The sequence below is a fragment of the Cetorhinus maximus genome, chromosome 12 (genome assembly GCF_964194155.1).
Source record: "Cetorhinus maximus chromosome 12, sCetMax3.hap1.1, whole genome shotgun sequence".
NCBI lineage: Eukaryota > Metazoa > Chordata > Chondrichthyes > Lamniformes > Cetorhinidae > Cetorhinus > Cetorhinus maximus.
Window position 1 is genome coordinate 100,485,485 of NC_135890.1, and position 26,134 is coordinate 100,511,618.

At 44.4% G+C, this 26,134-nt stretch overlaps 1 protein-coding gene across 1 annotated transcript in view; it reads left to right on the top strand.

Annotated features, from left to right (window-relative positions):
- Positions 1-26,134, top strand: part of emid1 (EMI domain containing 1) — a 386,658-nt gene that overhangs the window by 197,172 nt on the left and 163,352 nt on the right. The window contains exon 4 of the mRNA XM_078554249.1: positions 5,110-5,196. Within this exon, the coding sequence (XP_078410375.1) occupies positions 5,110-5,196 (87 nt within the window). The remainder of the gene's footprint in view (positions 1-5,109; positions 5,197-26,134) is intronic.

The window sequence follows — 26,134 nt, forward strand, 5'->3', positions numbered from 1 at the left end:
AAAAGATTTAATAGTTGAGCATGTGGAAAACAGTGGCAGAATCAGACAGAGTCAGCATAGATTTATGAAAGGAAAATCATGCTTGACAAATCTACTGGAATTTTTCGAGGATGTAACTAGTAAAGTTGATGAGGGGGAGCCAGTGGGTGTGGTTTATTTGGACTTTCAGAAGGCTTTTGACAAAGTCCCACATAAGAGATTGGCATGTAAAATTAAAGCACATGGGTTGGGGGTAGTGTATTGAGATGGATAGAAAACTGGTTGGCAGACAGGAAACAAAGAGTAGGAATAAACGGGTCTTTTTCCAAATGGCAAGCAGTGACTAGTGGGGTACCGCAGGGATCGGTGCTGGGACCACAGTTATTCACAATATATATTAATGATTTAGATGAGGGAATTAAATGTAATATCTCCAAATTTGCAGATGACACAAAGCTGGGTGGGAGGGTGAGCTGTGAGGAGGATGCAGAGATGCTTCAGGGTGATTTGGACAAGCTGAGTGAGTGGGCAAATACGTGGTAGATGAATATAATGTGGATAAATGTGAGGTTATCCACTTTGGTAGCAAAAACAGGAAGGCAGATTATTATCTGAATGGCTATAAATTGAGAGAGGGGAATGTGCAACAAAACCTGGGTGTCCTTGTACACCAGTCGCTGAAGGTAAGCATGCAGGTGCACCAGGTGGTAAAGAAGGCAAATGGTATGTTGGCCTTCATAGCGAGAGAATTCGAGGACAGGAACAGGGATGTCTTGCTGCAATTGTACAGGGCCTTGTTGAGACCACACCTGGAATATTGTGTGCAGTTTTGGTCTCCTTACCTGAGGAAGGATGTACTTGCTATAGAGGGAATGCAGTGAAGGTTTACCAGACTGATTCCTGGGATGGCGGGACTGACATATGAGGAGAGATTGAGTCGATTAGGATTATATTCGCTGGAGTTCAGAAGAATGAGGGGGGATCTCATAGAAACCTATAAAATTCTAACAGGACTAGACAGGGTAGATGCAGGAAGGATGTTCCCGATGGTGGGGAGTCCAGAACCAGGGGTCACAGTCTGAGGATATGGGGTAGACTCTTTAGGACTGAGATGAGGAGAAATTTCTTCACCCAGAGAGTGGTGAGCCTGTGGAATTCGTTACCACAGAAAGTAGTTGAGACCAAAACATTGTATGCTTTCAAGAAGGAGTTAGATATAGCTCTTGGGGTGAAAGGGATCAAAGGGCATGGGGAGAAAGCGGGAGCAGGCTATTGAGTTGGATGGTCAGCCATGATCATAATGAATGGCGAAGGGCCAAATGGCCTACTCCTGCTCCTAGTTTCTATGTTTCTATAAGAAGGGTCATTGGCATTGTCAATGCGAGTAGTGAGGAGTTTTGGATCAAACTTGTTGCTGGTTGCTTCTGTGAACTGGACAGCTTCAACTTGCTTCAGAGCTGCATTCTGAGCATTTCTAGGCTTCATTTCCAGGCCCCTGGAGGATTCAGACCGCGTGGGCCCTCCCAGGTATCAGACAGCCTTCCGTTACCCTGGTAATGGGGATCATGGTCTCCACTGGAGGCACCTCCTCTGAGGAGGAAGAGAGGGGCAAAAGAGAAAGGAGGCCAGGTGTCCCAATGCACTTTCCAGGGGAGCAACATGTGAGAGGAGAGGCGCAGGCACAAGGAGGGCAGGGCCAGCAGGAAGTCCAAGGTGGAAGGGGCTGCAGAAGACACCATTATGCTGCTGCCAGGGTTTACAGGCGGTGATGCAGCTACCTCCAGCATGTCCAAGGTGTAATGCCGAAGGAGGCTTCATCTCTCAAGGGAGACAGTGACCTCCGTCTGTCAGAGGATTGGGCCTGAAATCAGCTCCGACTGTGTGGGTGGACACCCCATGCCAGCGGTGCTGAAGGTCACAGTGGCCTTCAACCTCTATGCCTCCGGCTCTTTCCAGGGGTCAGTGGGGGATCTTTGTGGAGTGTCCCAATCAGCTGTCCACAGTTGCGTCAAGCTGGTGACAGACGCTCTGTTCAGGCTGGTATTGATTTTCATTCATTACCGTACAGATGAGGCCAGCCAGGCAGAGTGAGCCAAAGGCTTTGCGGTGATTGCTGGGTTCCCCCTGGCCCAGGGTGCAATCGACTGCACACATGTGGCCATCAAGGCACCAGCGGGTGAGCCAAGTGCCTTTGTCAACAGGAAGGGCTTCCACTCCATGAACGTGCAGATCGTGTGTGATCACAAGATGCAGCTTCTGCAAGTCTGTGCAAGATACCCTGGCAGCTCCCATGACGCTTACATCCTGAGACACTCCCAGGTGCCGAGGTTCTTCAATGCTCCAGCCCGGCTGGATGGATGGCTGCTGGGTGACAAGGGCTATCCCCTCAAAAGGTGGCTCATGATGCCTCTCTCCCATCCAAGAACAGAGGCCGAGCAGTGGTACAATAGGAGCCACGCCTCCACAAGGGTGGTGGTAGAGAGAACCGAGGTCTTCTCAAGATGCACTTCCGATGCCTGGACCGTTCAGGGGGCGCACTGCAATACCCCCCAGAGCGGGTGTCACTGATAGTGGTTGCATGCTGCGCTCTGCACAATCTGGCGCTGGCGACGGGGACCCACTGGAGGAAGAAGATCTTGATGCAGCTGCACAGGCAACAGACGATGAGTCCAGTAGTGAGTCCAAGGATGAGCACAGTTAGGGGAACACTGAGGGCATGGATGCTGACCTGGGTAACCTCCAGGGAGGCAGGGACCCCCGGGACACTTTGATCCAACACTCCTTCAGCTAGCCTACCAAATAAGAACCACCACCACATGCCAGGGCTGCAGTCTCCATACTCGATCCCTGACAGGACCAGTTCCTTGGCCAGCAACATACACTCTGTGCCTGTGCAATAAAGTTTCAGGAGACACATGTCCATCATTACATACTGGCCTTCCCTGCACTTACAGAACAAATGAAACATACAGAGGCCAATAGCACAAAATAACATCTCATTTAATTGTGAAGGTGAAACAGAGCTGAAAAGAACAATAACCAGTGCTTTTAATCACACCAGGAAAAATTTAAACCAAAATGGGGAAACAAAATATCACGCGATAAGTCCGTCTTGTGCTTGAGGTGCTTTACATTTGTTTGTGGGTGCCACATCTAGGTGCTTCCCCCTCGCTGGCATCGGCTTTGGAGGCAGCCTGCTGACTCTGCTGTCTTGTTGACCTCGATGACCTTGGCCCATGGAGCCTGTGCTGGCTCCGCCTGGGAGGGAGATGCCAGTGCCACTGCTGGCATCTCCCCAGTCGCCACAGCCTCATCAGATGCCATGGTCACTGGCAGAGGGGCGGAGGAGCTGCTGCAGTCATCCAGAGCACCCTGAGAGGAGCCTGCAGAGACGACAGGCAGCTTGTGCGCCAATGTGAAGTTGCATTGGACCTCCCTGCTCACCATTGATGGCTGGGCACCTAGCTGGGATACTGGGTGCCCAACCCATCTCCCACATTGACACTAACCAGCTGAGGTTGCCGGTGTGTGGGTTTGCAGGTCCTAGCGCATCCCCAGGGACCCCTGATTGAATCCCTGGAGCAGCCTCTCCATGAGAGTTGCCGCTCTCTCCATGGAGGAGGCATTGCGCTCGGCCATGAGGGTCAAGGCAGCGGTCATATTCTGCAGGGACTCCTCCACAGCGGATGCCTTGGCACGCATTCCCTCATGTATCTCCATCAAATCCTCCCGCACACCCCACTGGGCTTCCAGCATCTGCCTAATGGACGACTCCAGAGGCCCATCATCAGCCATCAACTGAGCATTGTCCTGGTCCCCAGCAGTGCTCCGATTGTCAGCGCCCTGGGCACTCACTGCCTCCGCCTGCACCTCAAGCGAGTGCAAAGTGCTCTCAGCAATGTGCACCAAGGTACTAACCGCCACTCTAATGCCCACTGAAGTACTGGTATCTGCGCTGGTGCCAGTTTGACAGAGAGGCTGTGAGCAGGTGCGTGCTCAGCATGGAAAGGCCAAGTCTTTGATATGTTGGAGAAATGCCCTTGTAGCTGTCAAAGTCCTGGATGAGCCAAATAGCTCACGGAGTTATATTCCATTATCTGGATCTTCACTGTCTTCCAAGTCCTGAAGCAGATGTTTGCCTGCTGTTGCTAATGCTGCTTTATTTGTGCTGGAAAGGGTATATTATGGCTCACTGCCAAGGTGATGCCTGCTAGCATGGTGATTGTGCCTTGTCGTATTCCAGTCATTTTTATGAGTGACAGATGCCCTGTGATATTTGGCTAACATTTTCCTTGAATGTTTTGCTGAGGGCATTTTTGACGACCTCTTTATAGCCTGCAGTTTGGAAAGAGGAATCCTCAGAGACAACTTCATCAACTTTATTGAAAAACTCTTGTGGTAATAAGTTTTAAATTTGTAAGTCAAGTTAAAGGTATTTACAGTATCTGTTGCAATCGATCCTCACTATTGGCGCGTTTGTGCCTTCCCTGATAAATATACATTTGTTCAACGTTTGAGGAGAAAACCTATGCAGTTGATTTTTTTTTAGCATTCGATGATGCCACATCAATACCATTTTTACAGCAACGATCTTGATTATTTCAGACGAAGGCATAATTTGGAGGCCATTTTAATCTAATCCACCCATCAGGAAACTGGGTGCAGCACTGGTTTTACATCCTGTTGAAGTCAATATTGGGCTTCTGGTGGATTCTGATGCATCGAATTCAGTAGACACTACTGTTCTGGTAGGCCTTGAACACACACTACCACTGTAAGGTCCTTCGTCCAAAGACTCATATAGTGCCTAGAAATCAGTTGCATCCAAGGCCAATTTTTCTCCCAAAGACATTTTTCCTTCCTTTCAACTGTGTCAGGCAGTTGTGCATGGCTATGAAATTAAAATTGTGATTCCAGTACTGCCAATGAAATGATTTGAATTGCTTAGAAAATTGCATTTTGTATCAAGTGGCAATATGTGGCGCTGTTTAAAATGGCAGTTTTGAGAAAGTTATTATTTTTCACGACAAAAATGTAATGTTGTTTATTTTAATTAAAGCTTTAAAAAAAACTTGCCACTTCTAAAGGGAGGCACTTGAATGTTAATACCTATCTCCTGTTTTATTTCAGAGACTGGAAATTTCCTGGAAGCTTTGGATGGTGGTCGACAGATCTCTCACATTCGCAGATTACACACAAAAGCAGGAGACCTTTCAAGTAAGAATTTAATGCAACTTCTGGCTGAAGATATTGGTCACAACTAGATTGGTACCAGGGTTTGGTGACTGCACCAAATGGTTTGCTTTCTGGATTGGGTGGAAAAGAATAGTTGATTAATTATAGACGGTGCCATTTTTGTTGTGTTCCTGTTTGTTCCTGACCCAAAATATGTTGTGGCGATCATGGGCTGGATTTTGCTGTCAGTGATGAAGCAATGAATTCTCGCTGTTGATCCTCAAAGAATGTAGCTGCAAAGGTCAAATGATCTCTGCGGTACAGATTTCTTCTTTCCTGATGTGCGCTTGAGTGTGGCTCCAAGTCAAGGGGATCTCTTTCAGCAACAGTGAATTTATCAAGGAGGGTAAGCAGCCAATCACATTGAAGTATTCTTACAGACAGCAAACCAGGAAGTAAAGACCACTGAATTTTTTCAGAATTAAATTTTAAATTTTACAGGTGGCGAAATAAATACACATGGGGTTGGAATTTCACAGGTGGTGGGAGGGGGCGGCGTATTGCTCCGCCAGGTTGCAAGAGTTGGCCAACAGCTGACACACCCGGTGGGCTAAACAAACAGAGAGCAGGAGGAAGTCTAGCCCTTGAGTCCCAGCAGTGCCAGAGCTCTGCAGTGGGCGCTGCTGGGACTGCAAGCAGTCCTGCAAGGAAGAGCAATGGCATCTGGAGTGAGGTAGGCCCTGAGGTTTTAGGGTGTGAAGGGATCTGACAGCTTTGGGAGGGTGGCTTTGGAGGCCAGGCAGGAAGGAACAAAGTGGAGGGTATCACCCTGGGGGTGGGGGCATGCCCTTGATGCACACAAGAGCATTCCCCCAAAGGATGTATCCCTTCATTCCTTCCCACATTTTAAACAGCTTGCTTAAAAAACTGTATTATGGTATGGGCAGCATATTACCAGGGATAATTGGCTTGGCAACAAGCTCAATTGATCCTTAATTATTGATTTAAAAATGGAGGGCCGACTGCCAATTTCAGCACCCACCCACCTACTGTATTATGGGGCACAGCTCGGGGATGGGCAGGAAAGTGGTGGGCTTGCAACCTCTTGTATTTTATGTGCCCACCCACCAAAAACATACCTACGGGGTTGGGGGGGGAGGGGATGTAAAATCCAGCCTATGGGATTAAGGCAGAAACAAAAATATCATAAACGTTTTAAAAGTAATTTTACATTTCTAAAACATTTTATCATAATGGAGAAAATTGTGATTCAAAAAATATAAAACTACTCTTTCAGGGCCAGTGAGGCTGTTCAATTGTAATTACAAACAGTACATTTTTAAAACTCCGATTACACCTCATTCAACGTGGTATAACTTTTTCAAGGATTTTTTACAGCAATACTAAGAGTGGAAGAACTCTTGTTCAATGATTTCTAATTGCATTCTGGGGGGTTGCCTTAACAGTGCACCCTCTGGAGAAGAGTAGAACCACTGACAGCAATTTCTGGAGTTCCATGTCAAAGCTCAAAGTTGCTGTCAGCTTCCGAGGAGTAATGGTGGTGAACATTGACAGATAAAAGCAAAAAACTGCGGATGCTGGAAATCCAAAACAAAAACAAAAATACCTGGAAAAACTCAGCAGGTCTGGCAGCATCTGCGGAGAGGAGCACAGTTAACATTTCGAGTCCAAATGACCCTTCAACAGAACTAAGTAAAAATAGAAGAGAGGTGAAATATAAGCTGGTTTGGGGTGGGGGGGTGGTGGGGGGGTGACAAGAAGAGCTGGATAGAGGGCCAGTGATAGGTGGAGATAACCAAAAGATGTCACAGGCAAAAGGACAAAGAGGTGTTGAAGGTGGTGATATTATCTAAATGAATGTGCTAATTAAGGGTAGAAAGCAGGACGAGCAAGGTACAGATAGCCCTAGTGGGGGTGGGGTGGGAGGAAGGGATCGAAATAGGCTAAAAGGTAGAGATAAAACAATGGATGGAAATATACTTAAAAATAATAGAAGTAGTTGGGAAAAGAAAAACCTATATAAATTATTGGAAGAAACAAAAAGAAGGGGGAAAATCGGAAAGGGGGTGGGGATGGAGGAGAGAGTTCATGATCTAAAATTGTTGAACTCAATATTCAGTCCGGAAGGCTGTAAAGTGCCTAGTCGGAAGATGAGGTGCTGTTCCTCCAGTTTGCGTTGAGCTTCACTGGAACAATGCAGCAAGCCAAGGACGGACATGTGGGCATGAGAGCAGGGTGAAGTGTTGAAATGGCAAGCGACAGGGAGGTCTGGGTAATGCTTGCGGACAGACCGAAGGTGTTCTGCAAAGCAGTCACCCAGTCTGCGTTTGGTCTCTCCAATGTAGAGGAAACCGCACTGGGAGCAACGAATGCAGTAGACTAAGTTGAGGGAAGTGCCAATGAAGGCCAACCCAGCGGCCTGCCCAGCTTCCTGTTCTGGGTGGCAGGGAATCCCCAACTGTCAAAGAGCACACTGCTCCCTGAGACAAAGTCCTGTCTCAGGGAGATTCGTGAGAGGTAAGTAAACTCTAAAAATAGAAAAATATTTAAATTATTAACATGTCCCCCTCATGTGACAATGTCACACGAGATGGGACATGTTAATAATAAATACTTAAAATTTATTACATTTTTAAAAAACGGACATGAAACTTCATCCTGCCAGTGGATGAAGTTTCATGAATAATCTGCAGCCCGCTGGGGCTCCTGGTCTGCCTGCCAGCCTTAAGCTTGGACGGGCAGGTCTTTAATTATCTTAACTAGCCTGTCAATGGCCTCAATTGGCCATTGACAGGTCGGCGGGCGGACAGCTGATTTCGCTGTCCGCCCGCCTTCCTACAAATTTAAAGGATGCCTCCCGACATCATCCCTCGTCATTTTCCCCTTGGTGAGCTGGCCCCGCCCCCAAATCGCCAAGGGTAAAATCCTGGCCCAAGTCTGCACTCAGTTTCCGCAACTGCACTCCATTTGCCCATTTGATACGGAAGGACAGCGAGATTTTGAAATTTGCAGGGCCATGATCACTGAAGGCCTTGCCAGCGACATGTAATAAAGGAAGGAGGAAAATGCACTGCAGTCCATTCTCTGAAACAGAGGGTGCAAGCCATGGTATAGGGCAGGAGGTGACCTCAGAGATTATACCCTATCTCTGAGGTTACCTCCAGCCCTATACTATGGCTTGCCCCCTCTATTCCAGAGAATGGACTGCGGTACATTTTCCTCCTTTTTCAAATCAGGGTGATTACTTTGAAATCAATGCACTGGAGAGCGGGAGCCAGTGGAGTTTGGTGAGGAGTGGGGTGATGCAAGAGTGCGATTCTGTATGGGATAGGAAGCTTTACAGCTGCTTTGTTTTCTGGGCCTATGCCTTCAAGGAATTGGATCAAGACTGCTCGAGCTCATTCTGTGCAAGACCCTCACAGCTAGCAAGGCTTTCAAAACAAAAACAGAATTACCTGGAAAAACTCAGCAGGTCTGGCAGCATCGGTGGAGAAGAAAACAGTTGACGTTTCGAGTCCTCATGACCCTTCAGCAGAACTGAAGTATAGTTAGGAGAGAGGTGAAATATAAGCTGGTCTAAGACGGGGGGCGGGGGGAGAGAGAAGTTGAGGGTGGGGTGGTTGTAGGGATAATCAAGCAGTGATAGGAGCAGATAATCAAAAGATGTCACAGACAAAAGGATCAAAGAGGTGTTGAAGGTGGTGATATTATCTAAGAAAAGTGCTAATTAAGAATGGATGGCAGGATACTCAAGGTACAGCTGTAGTGGGGGTGGGGTGGAAAGACTAACAAAGTATTAGTTGTAGATTTAAAAATAATGGAAATATGTGGGAAAAGAAGAATCTATATAAATTATTGAAAAAAAAGGGAGGGGGAAGAAACGGGGTGGGGATGGGGGGAGGGGGAGTTTAAGATCTAAAGTTGTTGAATTCAATATTCAGCCCGGAAGGCTGTAAAGTGCCTAGTTGGAAGATGAGGTGCTGTTCCTCCAGTTTGCGTTGGGCTTCACTGGAACAATGCAGCAAGCCAAGGACAGACATGTGGGCAAGAGAACAGGGTGGAGTGTTAAAATGGCAAGCGACAGGGAGGTTTGGGTCTTTCTTGCGGACAGACCGCAGGTGTTCTGCAAAGCGGTCGCCCAGTTTGCGTTTGGTCTCTCCAATGTAGAGGAGACCGCACTGGGAGCAACGAATGCAGTAGACTAAGCTAGGGGAAATGCAAGTGAAATGCTGCTTCACTTGAAAGGAGTGTTTGGGCCCTTGGACAGTGAGGAGAGAGGAAGTGAAGGGGCAGGTGTTGCATCTTCTGCGTGGGCATGGGGAGGTGTCATAGGTGGGGGTTGAGGAGTAGGGGGTGATGGAGGAGTGGACCAGGGTGTCCCGGAGGGAACGATCCCTACAGAATGCCGCCAGGGGGGGTGAAGGGAAGATGTGTTTGGTGATGGCATCATGCTGGAGTTGGCGGAAATGGCGGAGGATGATCCTTTGAATGCGGAGGCTGGTGGGGTGATAAGTGAGGACAAGGGGGACCCTATCATGTTTCTGGGAGGGAGGAGAAGGTGTGAGGGCGGATGCGCGGGATATGGGCCGGACACGGTTGAGGGCCCTGTCAATGACCGTGGGTGGAAAACCTCGGTTAAGGAAGAAGGAGGACATGTCAGAGGAGCTGTTTTTGAAGGTAGCGTCATCAGAACAGATGCGACGGAGGTGAAGGAACTGAGAGAATGGGATGGAGTCCTTACAGGAAGCGGGGTGTGAGGAGCTGTAGTCGAGGTAGCTGTGGGAGTCGGTAGGCTTGTAATGGATATTGGTGGACAGTATATCATCAGAAATTGAGACAGAGAGGTCAAGGAAGGGAAGAGAAGTGTCAGAGATGGACCATGTGAAAATGATGGAGGGGTGGAGATTGGAAGCAAAATTAATAAATTTTTCCAGGTCCCGACGAGAGCATGAAGCAGCACCGAAGTAATCATCGATGTACCGGAGAAAGAGTTGTGGGAGGGGGCCGGAGTAGGACTGGAACAAGGAATGTTCCACATACCCCATAAAGAGACAGGCATAGCTGGGGCCCATGCGGGTACCCATAGCCACACCTTTTATTTGGAGGAAGTGAGAGGAGTTAAAGGAGAAATTGTTCAGTGTGAGAACAAGTTCAGCCAGACAGAGGAGAGTAGTGGTGGATGGGGATTGTTCGGGCCTCTGTTCAAGGAAGAAGCTAAGGGCCCTCAGACCATCCTGGTGGGGGATGGAGGTGTAGAGGGATTGGACATCCATGGTGAAGAGGAAGCGGTTGGGGCCAGGGAACTGGAAATTGTTGATGTGATGTAAGGTGTCAGAGGAATCACGGATGTAGGTGGGAAGGGACTGGACAAGGGGAGAGAGAAGGGAGTCAAGATAACGAGAAATGAGTTCCGTGGGGCAGGAACAGGCTGACACGATCGGTCTGCCAGGACAGTTCTGTTTGTGGATTTTGGGTAGGAGGTAGAAGCGGGCCGTCCGAGGTTGGGCGACTATCAAGTTGGAAGCTGTGGGAGGAAGATCTCCAGAGGAGATGAGGTCAGTGACAGTCCTGGAAACAATGGCTTGATGTTCTGTGGTGGGGTCATGGTCCAGGGAGAGGTAGGAGGAAGTGTCTGCGAGTTGACGCTCAGCCTCCGCGAGGTAGAGGTCAGTGCGCCAGACAACAACAGCACCAGCCTTGTCAGCGGGTTTGATGACAATGTTGGGGTTGGACCTGAGAGAACGGAGTGCAGTAAGTTCAGAGAGAGACAGATTAGAATGGGTGAGTGGAGCAGAGAAATTGAGACGGCTAATGTCACGCCGACAGTTCTCAATGAAAAGATCAAGAGAAGGTAAGAATCCAGAGGGAGGGGTCCAGGTGGAGGGAGAATATTGGAGGTGGGTAAAAGGATCCGTTGAACGGGGAGAGGACTCCTGCCCAAAGAAGTGAGCACGGAGACGAAGACGGCAGACGAAGAGTTCAGCATCATGCCGAGCCCGAAATTCATTGAGATGAGGGCGTAAGGGTATGAAACTAAGTCCTTTGCTGAGCACTGAACGTTCAGCATCGGAGAGGGGAAGGTCAGGGGGTATAGTGAATACGTGGCTGGGGCTGGGATTGGAAGATGGGGTGGGGACGGAGGAACAAGCAGGGGTGGAGGGTCCCAGATGGGTGTTGGTGTCGATGAGTTGTTGGAGCTTGCGTTCCTTAGCACTTGAGAGAAAGAGAAAAAGTTTCTTGTTGAGGCTACGGATGAGGCAAAGAATAAAATGAAACTGGGGCACGTGAAGCTTTGAAAAAGGGTGCGGCGGTGCTGCTAGAGGGAGAGGTCGAGTGTGTTCATATGGCGGCGCATGGCACTGAGTGTGGATAGGCTTTCACCCTATCACTCTCACAGTATGCAAACCAACATCTCACAAAGGAAAAGAAATTTCTAAGCAAAGGAATGATGATTGATGTTTTAAAATATATGCAGTGCAGTATTGTGAATAGTTCTGTACACATTGAAAAACCTGCATTAAAGATTCACCATGAATAAGATGCTATAGGTATCAAAAATGATTCAAAAGGTCTTAAGTGACTGGTAAATGCCTCAGCTTCTGAAACAATTACATTATTGTTAAGACAATAAAGTAACCTAAAATTGAGATACTGCAACCAGGTTTGATCCTTAGTCAAAGCTTTGTTAACAATTTGAGTCAGGAATACTGTTGAAAGTATTTCAGTAGGCCTTAGTAACTTCAGCCTGGGGAGAAGAGAACAAACCAACTCGGGGTTACAACTCCTGATAACTATCCAGTGATCTCTGCTGGAAATATATCACAGAATTGTTACAGTGTAGAAGGAGGCCATTCGGCCCACCATGTCTTCACCGGCTCTCTGAGCATTTAAACTTAGTGCCAATCTCCTGCCTTTTCCCCGGAACTTGTACCCCAGTGAGAATCAGTACTTGTGGAACTCGTACCCCAGTGAGAATCAGTACTTGTGGAACTCGTACCCCAGTGAGAGTCAGTGTGTGTGGAACCTGCATTGTTGGGTTGTGTATTTAGTGCATTATATGTGTTTGGTGTTGTGTTTGTGTATTGACTGAGGTGTGTGGGCATTTTATATGTATAAACATGGTAGAACAGGTTGGACTGAACTATTACGCTCTAAAAGTTAACAGATTATTCCTTAAAAACATTAATTGTACTTGCTGATATGTGGGCCAAGTAACGTGATACCAAAGACCTGTATGAGTTCAGCCCATTCAAATTTATTTTTTATCAGCAGAAATTGTGGTATTTTAACTTTTGCTTTGAAGTAGCTTATCTGTATCTCAGTTTTATATTGTGTAACACAAGTACTGCAAGAGCTTTCTGTTACTTACCACACATTTATCTACAGCAATAAAACTGACAATGTAATCCATATGTTGAAACATGATAGTGTTTTGGCTCATTTATACTGTGCTGAAAATGATGCCATGAGATTTTCACACACTGACTGAATCATCCTATCCTGTTTCCATCGTGATACAATATATTGGAAATGTATGCAGGTATTTCTCATAATTCCCGCTGTTTTATTGGTCTCACAGTTCAGTTAAATAAATCTCACCAGTAATATGCAGTGTACCGTTTAAATTTAACTCTGTGGTTTCCTGCACGTCAAATTCTTCACCAGTAAGATAGAACAGCTTTAATTCTTTGTAACCAAGCTTAGAAAAGAAAGCTGCACCTTCTGCATCCCAGATAGGGTTGCCATCCCCCAGGATTGTCTTGGAGTCTCCAGGAATGGAAGATCAATGTCCAGGACACACATGTGTGCAATCCTGGAGAAAAAAAACATGACATTAAAAAAGATATTTTATTTTTGTCATTTTCTTTGACCATTTCCCTCTACCAGATATAAAAATATTGACAATCGGGGGAAAAAAGGCTGTTTGGCTGACAGTCAAGCATCATCCAATTGGGTAATGAGTCTTTTTGCTCTCCAATTGGCATAGGAAGGCAGTACATCACAAGGATGGAAGTATTGGCTGAGAAATGGGTGGAGTAGGGGGAAAGTCATGTAATGACATCTCCAGGAACACATTTAATCACAGTTGGCAACCCTAATCCAAGGTCTGAAAAGGTTATAGAGATTGACAGAAAGTGGCAAAAAAGAAACTTCATTTTTCCCAAGTAAAAGCATCATTACAGCCTTTACTTTTAAACTCTTAACTAATACCATCTATATGATTTACAATTAGTAACTATACCTACTTCAATTAATGTGAATTAGAAAATAGGAGTATGCTCTGATTACCCTTAACTACTCATACATTTCTGATTACAACAATATTAGATAGCGGAGAAAAATAGTTGATGTGGCTTTACTGCTAAAACAATCACGAGAAGTTGTGGTCTTGGATTTCCATGCTGGTAGCACATGTTCATCCAACAGTTTGCAGCAACTTCTACCAAGATAGAAGTAAAGCAGCTATACAAATAAGGGGAAAACATCCATACATACAATGCATTATCATGTGTCTCAGGACCTCCTGTTGTGCTTCATACCCAATAACATCATTGTACAGTAGCCAATTTCATATCAAAATCTTGCTGACAGAAAATTAGATGAATAACCAGGTGATTTTTTTGGGGTGGTGTCAGTTGAAAGGCCAAGTTGAATAAAACATCAGAAAATTCTGCTCAGGAAAATGCACCAGGGATATTTTCATAGCCCTCTGAACCACCAGAGCAAGCAGATTAGTTTAATAGCTCACCCAAAGGATAGCTTACCAGACAATGCAACACTCTTTCAGTACTACACTAGATTGTACTTGGGTATTGGACTGCTGCTTGAATCCACAAACCTGGTTGAAGAGGTGGAATTCCTACCCAACCCTGGTTTTCAATCTGTGCAGTGATGAGGGCAGATCCAAGTAGACCGTGGGCAGAATTTAATGGCCATGCCGGTGGCAACCCTGCTGCAGCCATTCCGAGCCAACCTGACCCAATTTAATGCAAATCAGGTTGGCAATGGGGTTCTTGGCATTTTCAGGGCGGACACCTTGCCTCTGAGAGCTGCTGGCCAATCAGAGGCTGGCAGCACCGCCGGGAGAGGTGGCTGCTGCCGGTACTGCGGTAGCCTAAGGATGAAGAATGCCGCTGGAGCCCTGGAGGAAAGATGGGTGGAATGGAATCACTGACCAGGTGCCAGTCAGGGAGGCTTTGGTGAGTGGAGGAGGGGTTTAGTTTAAAAGGTAGGTGGGGATCATCACGTACAAGTGGCCCTTACCACTGGCAGGTCACTCACAGATTGCCCAAGTAGAAGAGACCCCCCACTAGGCCACAGGCATACCTGCCAGGCTTCACCTGGTGGGTTGCTGACATGGCATGTCCCCTGCCTGCTGCTGGTAGAATACCAGTGATGGCAGGATGAGGCCCCTGAGTGGCCCTTCAGTGGCCTCTGGGCAGGAAGGCTATCTTCAACCCTTTCTGGCCCTGTACTTAATCAGGGGCAGTCGGGAAGGGGACAGGCCTCCACCCTGCACCTTCCCACCCACTTATAAGCCCCCAACCCCCCAGCCCACCTCCGGGGGAGCATTAAATTCTGCACTTTATCTCTATAGCACCACGTTGCTTATTAGCAAAATCCTTTGTTTGAAAATATAGCTGTTGTGAATACCCTCCACCACATGAAGTCTATGCCTATGTTGTTTGATTAACAGTTTTGACATGTAATTGTATGCATCCTATGTGAATATAAAAAAAATGCCAGAATAAATTCTAAGTTGTACATTGATGAAATATTTTGTTAAAGTTACACATTGATCCATAATATGATAATAAAATGAGTGATTTAATATAAATAATTGAGGTGCCATCAGGCCAAAGGATACCTGGTAATGCATCACCAGTGAAAGTAACCCATCTTTGATCACTTAACTAAAGTCTTCCCAAGCTGACCAAGCTTTATAAACAGAGAATTCAACAACTGGAAAACATAGACCTGTAGGAATGAGGCACTTACTGCCCTTTAGTTTCTTATTGTCTAATAATATTATTCATCCCAGTACCATAAAGAAGAAAGACAGGTGAGTAATAAACTTATAAATGTACAGCACATGGCTCAGCTTCACAAATGTACATCACCATATAGGGTCATAAAACTCAATTCCAATGGAGTTCCAATGGAGATGATATGTATTTTCTTGATTAATGACAGATGGAATGCAAGGCTGTCTCTCATAGGATAACCTCAGAATTTGTGTGTGGGATCCTTGCTAATTTCCATACTGGCAGAAAAACTGTATTAGGTGTTACCTTATACTGAACATATTGTATCATTAAATAGTATTTCATTATTTTGCATGATTCACATAACAATTTTATTTAGCTCAGAAATTACTTCAGTAAGTTCTGTGGTTTCATTTAGAAGTTGGCCTTATCTTACTTATTTTAATTTAAAACCATTATTTTCCATGGTGTGAATGAATGGCTGTTAAGGAAGGTAGACGATTGTGACAACTTATTGTTGACCTAAGAGCTGAGAATGTGAGGAAGCAGGAGAGGAAAGGTTTTCTGTTCTGCCGATGTACAGCTCTTCTTGCAGCAGTTGTTAGTTCCGTTCCTCCTACTGATTCGTAGCTGCAGATGATCGATTGCTGTTCCATTGTAAATAAAGAGGTCACACACCATGTGATTGAAAAGTTGTAAAGTTTTTCCACTTTGAGAGGTATATATCATTAAGTGCCAATCCCAAGTAGTGTCAGTTAGACCTTATGTGCTGATGTACAATGTTAGCAGCTCATTGTTTCCAACACGTGTTTAATTTGATGGATAATTTACTTACCAAAGATTGTTCGGTAGGCCATGTTTGAATGAACAACTATCTTTCCTTATTTTTCACCGAGTGCCTTTCCTTCCTGATGCTTGTTTCCCTAGGTCTGATCTTTTACAAGAATAGCAAATGCCTCCACTGCTGAGTTCATCGCCCAGCAATCGAAAACTGCTTCCCCATTCATATGCTGGCTTTCCGTTTGACAGTCAATTGCTTTTGTCAGAGTCTAACCTTGGTGTCTGAGCAGCCAGGATATTCCTGCTGTGCGTAATATCCTTTTCCTTGTTCTTCAGGCCTCTTATGAACCCCATTCAAACCAGGTTTTGACACAAGGTTGAATAATTATTTTACGCAGTAGGCCTGAACTCTGATTTTTTTTTTACATTTTTGAGGACTAAAGCTGTGGAGAAGGAACAACCTTTGTCTATTCTTATGGGCAAGCGTAATGTTTCAGGTACAAATCCTTCTAATTAAAGAACCGTTCTTGTAAACCATTTTCTGAACTGTAGTGCGGCACATGTGTCCAGTGGAGAGTTCTGTTAGAAACAGTTATCCCAATGTTAAAAGACCACACACTGAAATTCAGAAAATGCTGTTCACAGCAATGTGGGAATACTTAAAAAAAAAGCTGCGAATATGACTGATGATGCAACAACTCAAAATTCATGATTTTTTTTTATCATGGGTGTAACCTGAATGTGTAATATGTTAATTTTACTGCCTTACCTGTCACAAGGTTTTCTTTTATAATACAATGATATATCTGATAATGGAGCAGCAATTTTAAAAACCAATATCCTAATTCCTCTCCGCAGTTTGGTAGCAATCTGTCTGCATTTACTGGTCTCTTGTTGCTTTTTGTGGGGCCTTACTATGTGTGAATTGGCTACTCCATTTGTCTACACTTCAAAATGTGCTTTGGGATATTCTGACAATGTGATAAACACTTTATAAATGAGAATTTTTTGTTTACTTTTTTAACATCCCATGCATGGAAACACTTTCTTTTTAAAATAATTCTATCATGTTTATTCAGTGCTAAACTTACCTATAACTATATTCCCTCTTAATTTAGTCTCCATGGTAAGTGATCTGTAGTAGTGTTTTCCACAGTCTCACCATCCTGAGGAATATTAACATTGGGCTACTCGCTATTGCCACCCTGGCTGCCCTAACCTGAGTTCCAAGAAGACCTTTTCCTTCCTTTTTGCCCCAGTCTCTAGCCCAGAGAGTATCTAAGGCTGGCTTTTCTTCCTTGGCCTAGCTAGACCTGAACCTGACCCATGTTCTCAAGGAGCCCCCCCCCACCATGCCCCCCCAAAAACAGTATTTTGCTTGTCTGACCCAGTGGATACCAGTCCAGCCCCAGCCCAGTCCATGGCATTATACATCTCCCAATGTAAACTCATACCCCTGACCCAATTCAGCCTGGCCCTACAGAGCTGTGAGGTGGCCGGTTGCTCCAGAAATGACACTAGGATTTAAATACGGGAAGACAGCTTCTCATCTGTTCCAAGCAGGAAGTCATTGGGAAGCTGTGAGAAAGTCAGGTGGTCCAGAGGCCACTCACCAAGATGATAATAGGTTGAGTGATCAGCTGCTGGGAAGATGAAAAATGCGTTTGTTGTACCTTGGGAATTGTATTCCACGATTCCAGTGATTTTTATGTGAGAACTGCGATCAGTGGGTTTGACGATAAAGGCTTTTCATCCTTAGAATTTAAGTTTACATATTGATTCTTAAAATACTTGTGTTTTCACTGCTCTATGGTGGAGCCCTGACTCGCTCTGTGTACAGCTAGTTTAAGTGCTCTCAATTTTCACTGATCTTGTCTACTTAGTTCCTTTGATGTTATATTATTGCATCTGTTTCACTTTCATTGGTGAAAATTGAGCAAATGCGAGATTACATGGATAATCATTAATGTGGCTATGTTAGAGGTAAGGGAGCGGGACATGAAGGGTGAATTATTACAATCTACTTGTATATTCCTCAATGTGCCAGCATTATGGAATAGGTAATGGGTTTGAAACACTTTGTATCCTTTGACCTTTTAGCAGGAAAACGTGATTAGTGCAATAAACTGGAAGAAGGGAGCCTTCCAGTGGATGGCGCAGGGTCAGTAGCTTATTCCTTCTTCATAGCTGTTAAAGGAATTCAGTCCTCATTAATGTCGATGACTGGAAAAATATCCAAATTATTTGGGCAGCTTTGTTCTAATATTTATAGCTTGCAAACTAATCTTATGGGGAAGATCGGGTGACTTTACATGTTTGAGTGGTAGCACCATCACCTCTGAGTCACTAGTTCCTGGGTTCAAGTCCCACTCTAGAGACTTAAGCATAAAAAAGACTAACACTCCAATTCAGTACAGAGGGAATGTTGCACTGTGAGAGGTGCCGTCTTTTGGACAAGACGTTAAACTGAATCTCTGTTTGCCCACTTAGGTGGGCATAAAAGATCGCATGACACTATTTTGAAGACGAGAAGCAGAGTTATCCCTGGTGTCCTGGCCAATATTTATCCCTCAATCAACATGACAAAAACAGATTACCTGGTCATTTATCAAGTTGCTGTTTGTGGGAGCTTGCTGTGTGCAAATTGGCTGCTGCATTTCCTACACGACAACAGAGACTACACTTCAAAAGTAATTCATTGGTTGTGAAGTGCTCTGAGATGTTTGATGTAATGAAAAGCACTATATAAATGCAAATCTTTCTTTCTTTCCTCAGCGTTGCGTAATTGGATTTTGTTGTATTTGACCATGGAACAACTAACATCCTTAAGTAAAATGTTAACTGCAAGGGTTCCATTAGCAAGTTGGCTCAAAACTGTCAAAAATGATCACACGTTGCTCAAAGGACCCAAGCATGGACTGTGGAGCCCCTAACGCAAGATGTATATCATGAACTTCTAAATCTCCAATGTACTGGACAATCAGGTTTCCACAAGTCCAGCATCTGTGTGTAGATTTTATAGAATTGTTCATGTGCTCTGGACTGAGATCATTTCATACACATAACAGTAATCTCCATTCATGCAGCAACTTTAACAGTGCTTCTGTGCAGATTTTTTCTTTCAGACCAAAATGGATGTCCAGTCAAAGAAAGGGAAATTAGGAGAGGAAATCAAAAGCTTGGTCAAAGCAAAGGGTCTTAAAGGAGGAGGAGGCGGAGAGAGCTAGGGATGGAGTTCAAGAGGATAAAGCCTAGATAGCTGAAGGTATGGCTACTAATGGTAGAGAGATGGACAGAAGATCAACATTGAAGGAACGTAGGATTCTCAGTGGGTTATAGGGCTGGAGGAGGATAGAAATAATGAGGATGAGAATTCAAAATTTTAGGCATTGGGAGACCAGGAGCCTATGTAGTTCAGCCAGGAAGGGGTGATGGGTGCAAGGAAGGGGTGATGGGTGCGTGGAACAGGATAAGATATGGGCAGCAAGATTTTGGGTCAGCTGAAGTTTCTGGAGATTGGGAGGTAGTAAATAATCAAACATGGACCTGCCAAATGAGCAGCAAATGGGCTGAGGGAGGGACAGTAGTAGGGGAGCTTACTGAGGTGGAAGAAGGTAATCCTGGTGATGGTGAGGCTAGAGCTTTGAAGCTCAACCAGGGGTTAAATAGAACGATGAGATGGTGAGCAGTCTGGTTCAACCTGGATGTTGGCTGGCGACTGAGATGGAATCATTGGCGAGTTTACGCAGTTTGTGCCAAAATCACATAATAAGCCATTTACAGTAACTTGGCAATGTTTTACTTTGCACACATTACCAAGTGAAGTTTTCTACATCTGCAGTTTAACATGGGCCTTCCTACTCTCTGGGAGTGGTTTGTTTCATTGACCATTAGCTGCTTAACTTTAAATGAAGTGAATGATGACCTAAGAGTCTAACAATCAGATACAGGACAGCTTTTATCCAATTATAACAAATCAATAATGGATTTATATTGGATATTTTGAGGATACAACATAATTTCACAAAAAAAAACGGTTCATTTTTCTCCCTCTCAATGTTCCTGAACTCTTTAACAGCTGAAAAAGCGGTTAACAGTAGTTGGACTGAATCCCTGGATGTATTTTCAACTTCTGTGGTTCACTGGCAAAGGAAACTGTGCAGACTAAATTTGTCTGCAAGCCCTTGACCTGGGCAAGAGCTCAGCACTAAGAGGGAGATTTAGTCCAGTTGGAAGAAAATATTCCATTAAACACTTCAGCCCGATGTGCTGCGTTTTCCTCAGTACTGCATGTAGCGAGCACACACATTAGAGGAAGGAAAGGGAGTCACATAGATAACTGAACTTTCTGGCTACTGCCTTTTCTTTTGGTCTTGGTTTTTATTTTATTCCAATTTTTGCTTCTCCTAAGCGTATTCTTGTGCCTCCAGCCTTTTTTTAAGGCTGCAATTAAGCTGCAGCTACTGGCCATGAGACATTGCAGTGTTCAACCACCACAACAAAGCTTTGCTACAGACAACACTTCTTAGCCACAACAGAACTCCATGCGTATGAGCTTTAATATTGTGCAGAGCTCTGCTCCCTGGGTGGCTCATTTTTAATGCATGAGAGAGCAGGCAGCTGCTTTGCAATTTCCTAGTGTTTCTTAAAAAAAAGGTTCCAAAGTAAATGCCCAGAAGTTTCAATGGATTGCCTGGGCATTTCTGAAATGTGGCTTTGGACCAGTCTGGGAGTGTACTGCACGCAGCTGCAAAATCCAAAGCAGCATCAAACTACTTGCTAGAAAACTCGCCTTACTGCACTCAGGAATCTGATTGTTGGCATGGCTGTGAATTATATTGTGGCAGTTCAATGATACTCCTTTAAAAACCACTTCCCAAAATGGTGGCGTAACTGCAACTTTGACTTGTGGCATCAGACAAGAGAGTGGACTGAAGATTGGTCAATAGCTGAGTTATAACTATTGCTCTGATTGGCCTTTAGTAGGCATGGAACCATTTTTTTGGGTGCTGCTTTTCTATTTTCGTCCAGATTCCAATTCTTGCATTTAGGCAGTCAACTCCATTTTCTGTAGCATGGCAGCCAACTCTTCGGCCCAGGAGCACCGGTGCCCCAATACAAACAGTAAAAGAACAATATGAAAGGAGTTGTGAGCTGATACAAAGGGGGAAACTGCATTGACGTTTGCCAATTGATAGTGCCATGTTTTGGTGAAAAGCTGAGAACAGTGGTGGTCCAAAGATATTTGAACACAGATCATTAAAATGTAGCCAGGTACAAAAATACCAAAAAGGCAAATGGAATGTTTGGCTTTATAATGTTATGGCTGAAATACAAAGGAGAGGAAGTTTTACTGCAGCTGTACAGAACCCTGGTTAGACAACATCTGGATTGCTGAGTGCAGTTCGGGGAACCGCACCTTAGAAAAGATGTATTGGCCTCGGAAGGAATCCAGTGCAGATTCACCAGAATTATAGGACTGGAAGAGTTAAATTATGAGCATAGATTACATAAAGAAGGCTTGTATCCCTGGTTTGAGGGTTTTAGGATTTTGAAAAGAATTGACAGGGTAGGTAGAAAGAAACTTTTTCTGCAGATGGGACAAGTCTAATACAAGGGAACATAATCACAAACAGAGCTAGGGCCATTTAGGAGAGAAATTCGTAAATACTTGTTCCCACAAGGCGTGGTACATGTGTGGAACTCTCTGTAACAAAAAGGAGTATATGCTAGCTCAGTTAATAACCTTATATTTGAGATCAATAGATTATTGCTAGCCAAAGGTATTAAAGGATATGGAGCCAAGGTGGGTGGATGGAGTTAAGCTACGGATCAGCCATGATCTCATTGAATGGCAGAACAGGCTCGAGAGGCAGAATGGCCTACTTCTGCTCCTATTGGTGTCGTGCCTGGCCCTTTGTAAATGGGCCTTAACTGATGATGTGAGCACTCCACACATCTATATATTTCAGAAGAAATATTTACATTGCTGTTGTATATTTGTTTGGACATTTATGAGCTGTGCTGCACAGTGACTGTGTAGTATTTAAATTAAACACTGGCAAGAATATTGATAATATTTGTGAAACCTTTGCTAGTGTGTTTTCCAACCGCTAGCAGATTTTACCCAGTAACAATTTTTTGTAATCCATTCACAGGATGTTTGCATTGCTGGCAAGGCCAGCATTTATTGCCTTTGCGAAGGTGCTGATGAGTTGCCTTTTTGAACTGCTGCAGCTGTGTGATGGAAGTTTTCATACAGTGCTGCTTGGTAGGGGCTGCCAGGATTTTGACCCAGTGACAATGAAGGAACAGTGATACGTTTCCAAGTCAGAATGGTGGGGGAGATGGAGGTGAATTTGGTGAGGGTGACGCGCTCATTTTGTCTGCTGCCCTTGTTTTGGGATGTGCTGTGGAAGAAACCTTGGCGAGTTGCTGCAGTGCATCCTGTAGATGGTACGCACTGCTGCCGCCATGCATTGGTTGTAGAAGGAGCGAATGCTTAACGCCCAGCTTTCTTCTGAGTCAGGGCACAAGCTACATTCCTTGTATTCAGCTTATTTACTTTCCTAAATCCTATTTTGGCACTTGATTATTTAAATATTAATAAAGCAAGAAGGGTATGTCATTGCAAATTGTAACATATTAATGCTAAATGTGCACCAATTATGTTTAAATACATACACACGAGATCAAGGAAAATCCTGTGCACAGCCAGAAGTCTTTTATAATTATGACTGCTCCATACAAGCTTGCTCTGCCTGATTAAAAAGCTTCTAAAGTGGTTGTCCCAGATTGCCATGGCTTCCATATATTGCTGATATATATATTTAAACCTTGTTTACATTAAACATCTCAGTGACAACAATAGATCAGCTCTGTTTACGTTGTTGAAAGCTGAGCTGATGCCTGCAATTCAGACCGTATGTGCAATCGAGCCTGTCAAATTGGAGAGTTGGGGCTGGATTTTCACTGCTAAGTCGGGTAGCTCGAGTCAAGACCTTTTCCTCGGCAGACCCGCCTCACTATAAAGGGCCCGATCACATGGAATTTTCACTCAAGGGAGGCAGGGGCGTGATCGAGTTGGGGCCGCCTCTGGATGCAGTTCAGAGGCAACCACAGAGGCGGGTGAGTACCAAGGCAGGTTGGTTAAAAGGCCAGTTTTATAAAAGGCTTCTAGGTGCTCTAGCCTCACCCCACCTCCCCATTCCTCCTCCATGCAACCTCAAGCCCCCATGCCTGCTCCATGACACCTCATGACTCCTCCATGGCACCTGCATGCCACCTCATACCCCCATGCCACCTCCATAGCCACTCACCTTTATCCACTATGGACAGATCTCAGAAGGTATGTGAGTATGAAAACAAATTAAACTTCTAACAACCTAATAGAGCTCTCACTTGCACAACCTTGATACAGAAAGAAAATTCATTCATGAGACCCATTCAAGGATTTTAAATCCCCTCAAGTGGTCAATCTGTTATATAAACAAACAAACTTCTAGTCAGTAACCACATCAAAGGCAGCCAATCATTTAATAACCTCTTAAATCTGTCAATCAAAATGTGAACTCAGCCCCCTGCTGAGATATTTGGACTTTGACCCTTTGAAGCTCAGACAAGCATTCATAACGGGATCAGCTATAATAACAGCCCTTGGAAAATGTCAACAACAAATTCTGTTGAAACTGCAGGAACAGATGGTAATCATTTTTCTAAGCTATGCCAGATGGCCTGTCAAGTAATGAACTCCAGCAGCATGAGTTTTGTTTTTACTCTGATAGCTGCAGTCTCATAATTTTTGTTTGTTTTTAAAGGACTAGGAATTTAAATTATATCAGATCATAACATTTAAACAGACCTTATCTGCCCTTCAAAAGCCTTGAGGTCTCCTCCATAAATCTGTGATTCCCACAATGTGGACTAAGGCCCTTGGAATAGTGAAAATAGGGTCTGTTTAAAATCAGCACTATTTTCAATGGCACCCGTGCGATTCACGCCCTGTGTCCCTCCCCCACTGGCAAAAATTGTATCAGCTGGAAATGGGGGTGGGACTTCCACACCTGAGTTCCTCCTGACATTTTTAAAGGTCTCCAGTCCATGAAAATCTAGTCCTTTGTATCCTGATATATACACACATTTTTGCAAATTTCCAATTCAAAGCTGTCCACGAAGAAATTAGATGTGGAAGTTCTGCCTCCATTTCAGGCCGATACAATTTTTGCCAATGGGGAAAGGAGACAGGGCGTGAATTGCACAGGCACCAAACATGAGTCTGCTGGGCCATTGAAAATAGTGCTGATTTTAAACAGACCCTATTTTCGCTATTCTGAGGGCCTTGGTCCACAGTGTGGGAATCACAGATTAATGGAGGACAAGGGCAGATAAGGTCTGCTTTTCAACATGAACAACTTGCATTTATATAGTACCTTTAACACAGAGAAACATCCCAAAGTGCTTTCCGAAGCCTAATCGGACAGAATTCAGTGCCAAGCCAAAGAAGGAAATATTAGGACGGATGTCTGAAAGTTAAGTTCCAGTGGTAGTCACCACTTACTCTGATGCTCTCCCTGGCCACTCGAGTTGAATGAGACATTTCTCACCCTAGGTATCCCATTTGTTGCGCTTTGCTCCCATATCCTCTCCACAAAAACCACCTTCCACTTTGGAAACATTACCTATCTCCACCCTGTCTCAGTGCATCTGTTGGCAAAACCCTCATCCATGTCTTTGTCATCTGATCAGGCTCATCTATCCAATAATCTCTTGATGGTGTCCCATACTACCCATTGATGAACTTTAGCTCATTCAAAACCCTGCTATCTCCAACCAATCCTGCAGTAAGTTCCACTCATCCATCACGCCTGTGCTCACTGACCTACATTGGCTTCTAGTCCCTCACTGGTCCAAATTAAAAATTCTCATCTTTGTGCGTAAATCCTTTCATGGTCTCATCCCACTTTATCTCTGTGAGCTCTCTCCCCCAGAAGCTGTTGAGGCTAGGTCAAATGAAAGTTTTAAAAATTGAGATAGATTAATGTTGTTAGGTAAAGGATGTAGAACCAAGCTGAGTAAATGGAGTCAAGATACAAATCAACCCGTGATCTAATGGAACGGCAGAGCAGAATCAGGGGACTGAGTGGCCTTCACCTGTCTCTGTGTTCCTTACTATATTTCTAATATACACAGGGGGTTCTGACAGTGATGTAATATTCTAGCTACCAATGTGAGAGGAGCTACACAATAACCATAGCTTCAATCCAGCTATCCCATTCACCCATCATATACTTGGCTCAACTAAGCATACTTAATCTCCTGGAAAAGTCCTGTCTGATCCCCAAAGGTAATCGAGCAAAATTCCAAAACACCTATTGGAACTAACTGTAGACAGCACACAGTAAGTAACCTTTCAAGGAACCCAGAGAACTAAATATTTTTCAGCTCCTTGGACCCCAGTGAGATTTTTTTCCTGCCAAGGTTAGCTCTGCCAAAACCCTCTTGTGACTTTTTCCTGTAAAAACACCAAAGTTAATTTAATTGTTGATTTGTTTTCAGTACATTAAACCATACTGAGACAAAGTCCTTTACAAATGTCTGAAAGTAATTTGAAGTTGATCATTGCTATTGTTTTCTAGACCAATAGGATATAATTTAGTTTAAAATCAACAGCCAGAACAAATCATAAATTAATATGAAAACCAGATGCAGAGTCCCATGATTACAGCAATGTGGCTGTTTGCTTTACCAGCCTGCTTACAAAATCACTTGTAAATCTGTTTCATTATTTCTATTGAATGACCACCATTAGCTTAAATTTACTCACGCTATGGTTTTTCCAAGTATCCATCAGGAATAGCGTCAATGAAAACATTTGTTTTCCCATAAGCTGTTCATAAGAGAGTCTGAGGGAGTGGGATGAGCTTGGGAATGGGACATAGGGAGAGAAAGTCTGAGATAGGAGGGAGCAGGGTGAGGTAGGAACAGATACGGGGTGGGAAAGCCTGAATTTAATTGCAATAATAAAAACAGCAAGTGTTGGAAAATCCCAGCAGGTCTGGCAGCATCAGTGGAGAGAGAAACCAAGAGTTAACATTTCTAGCCCAATATGACTCTTCTTCATCGGAACTTCGCGTTCCGAAGAAGAATCATATTGGACTAGAAATGTTAACTCTGTTTCTCTCTTCACAGATGCT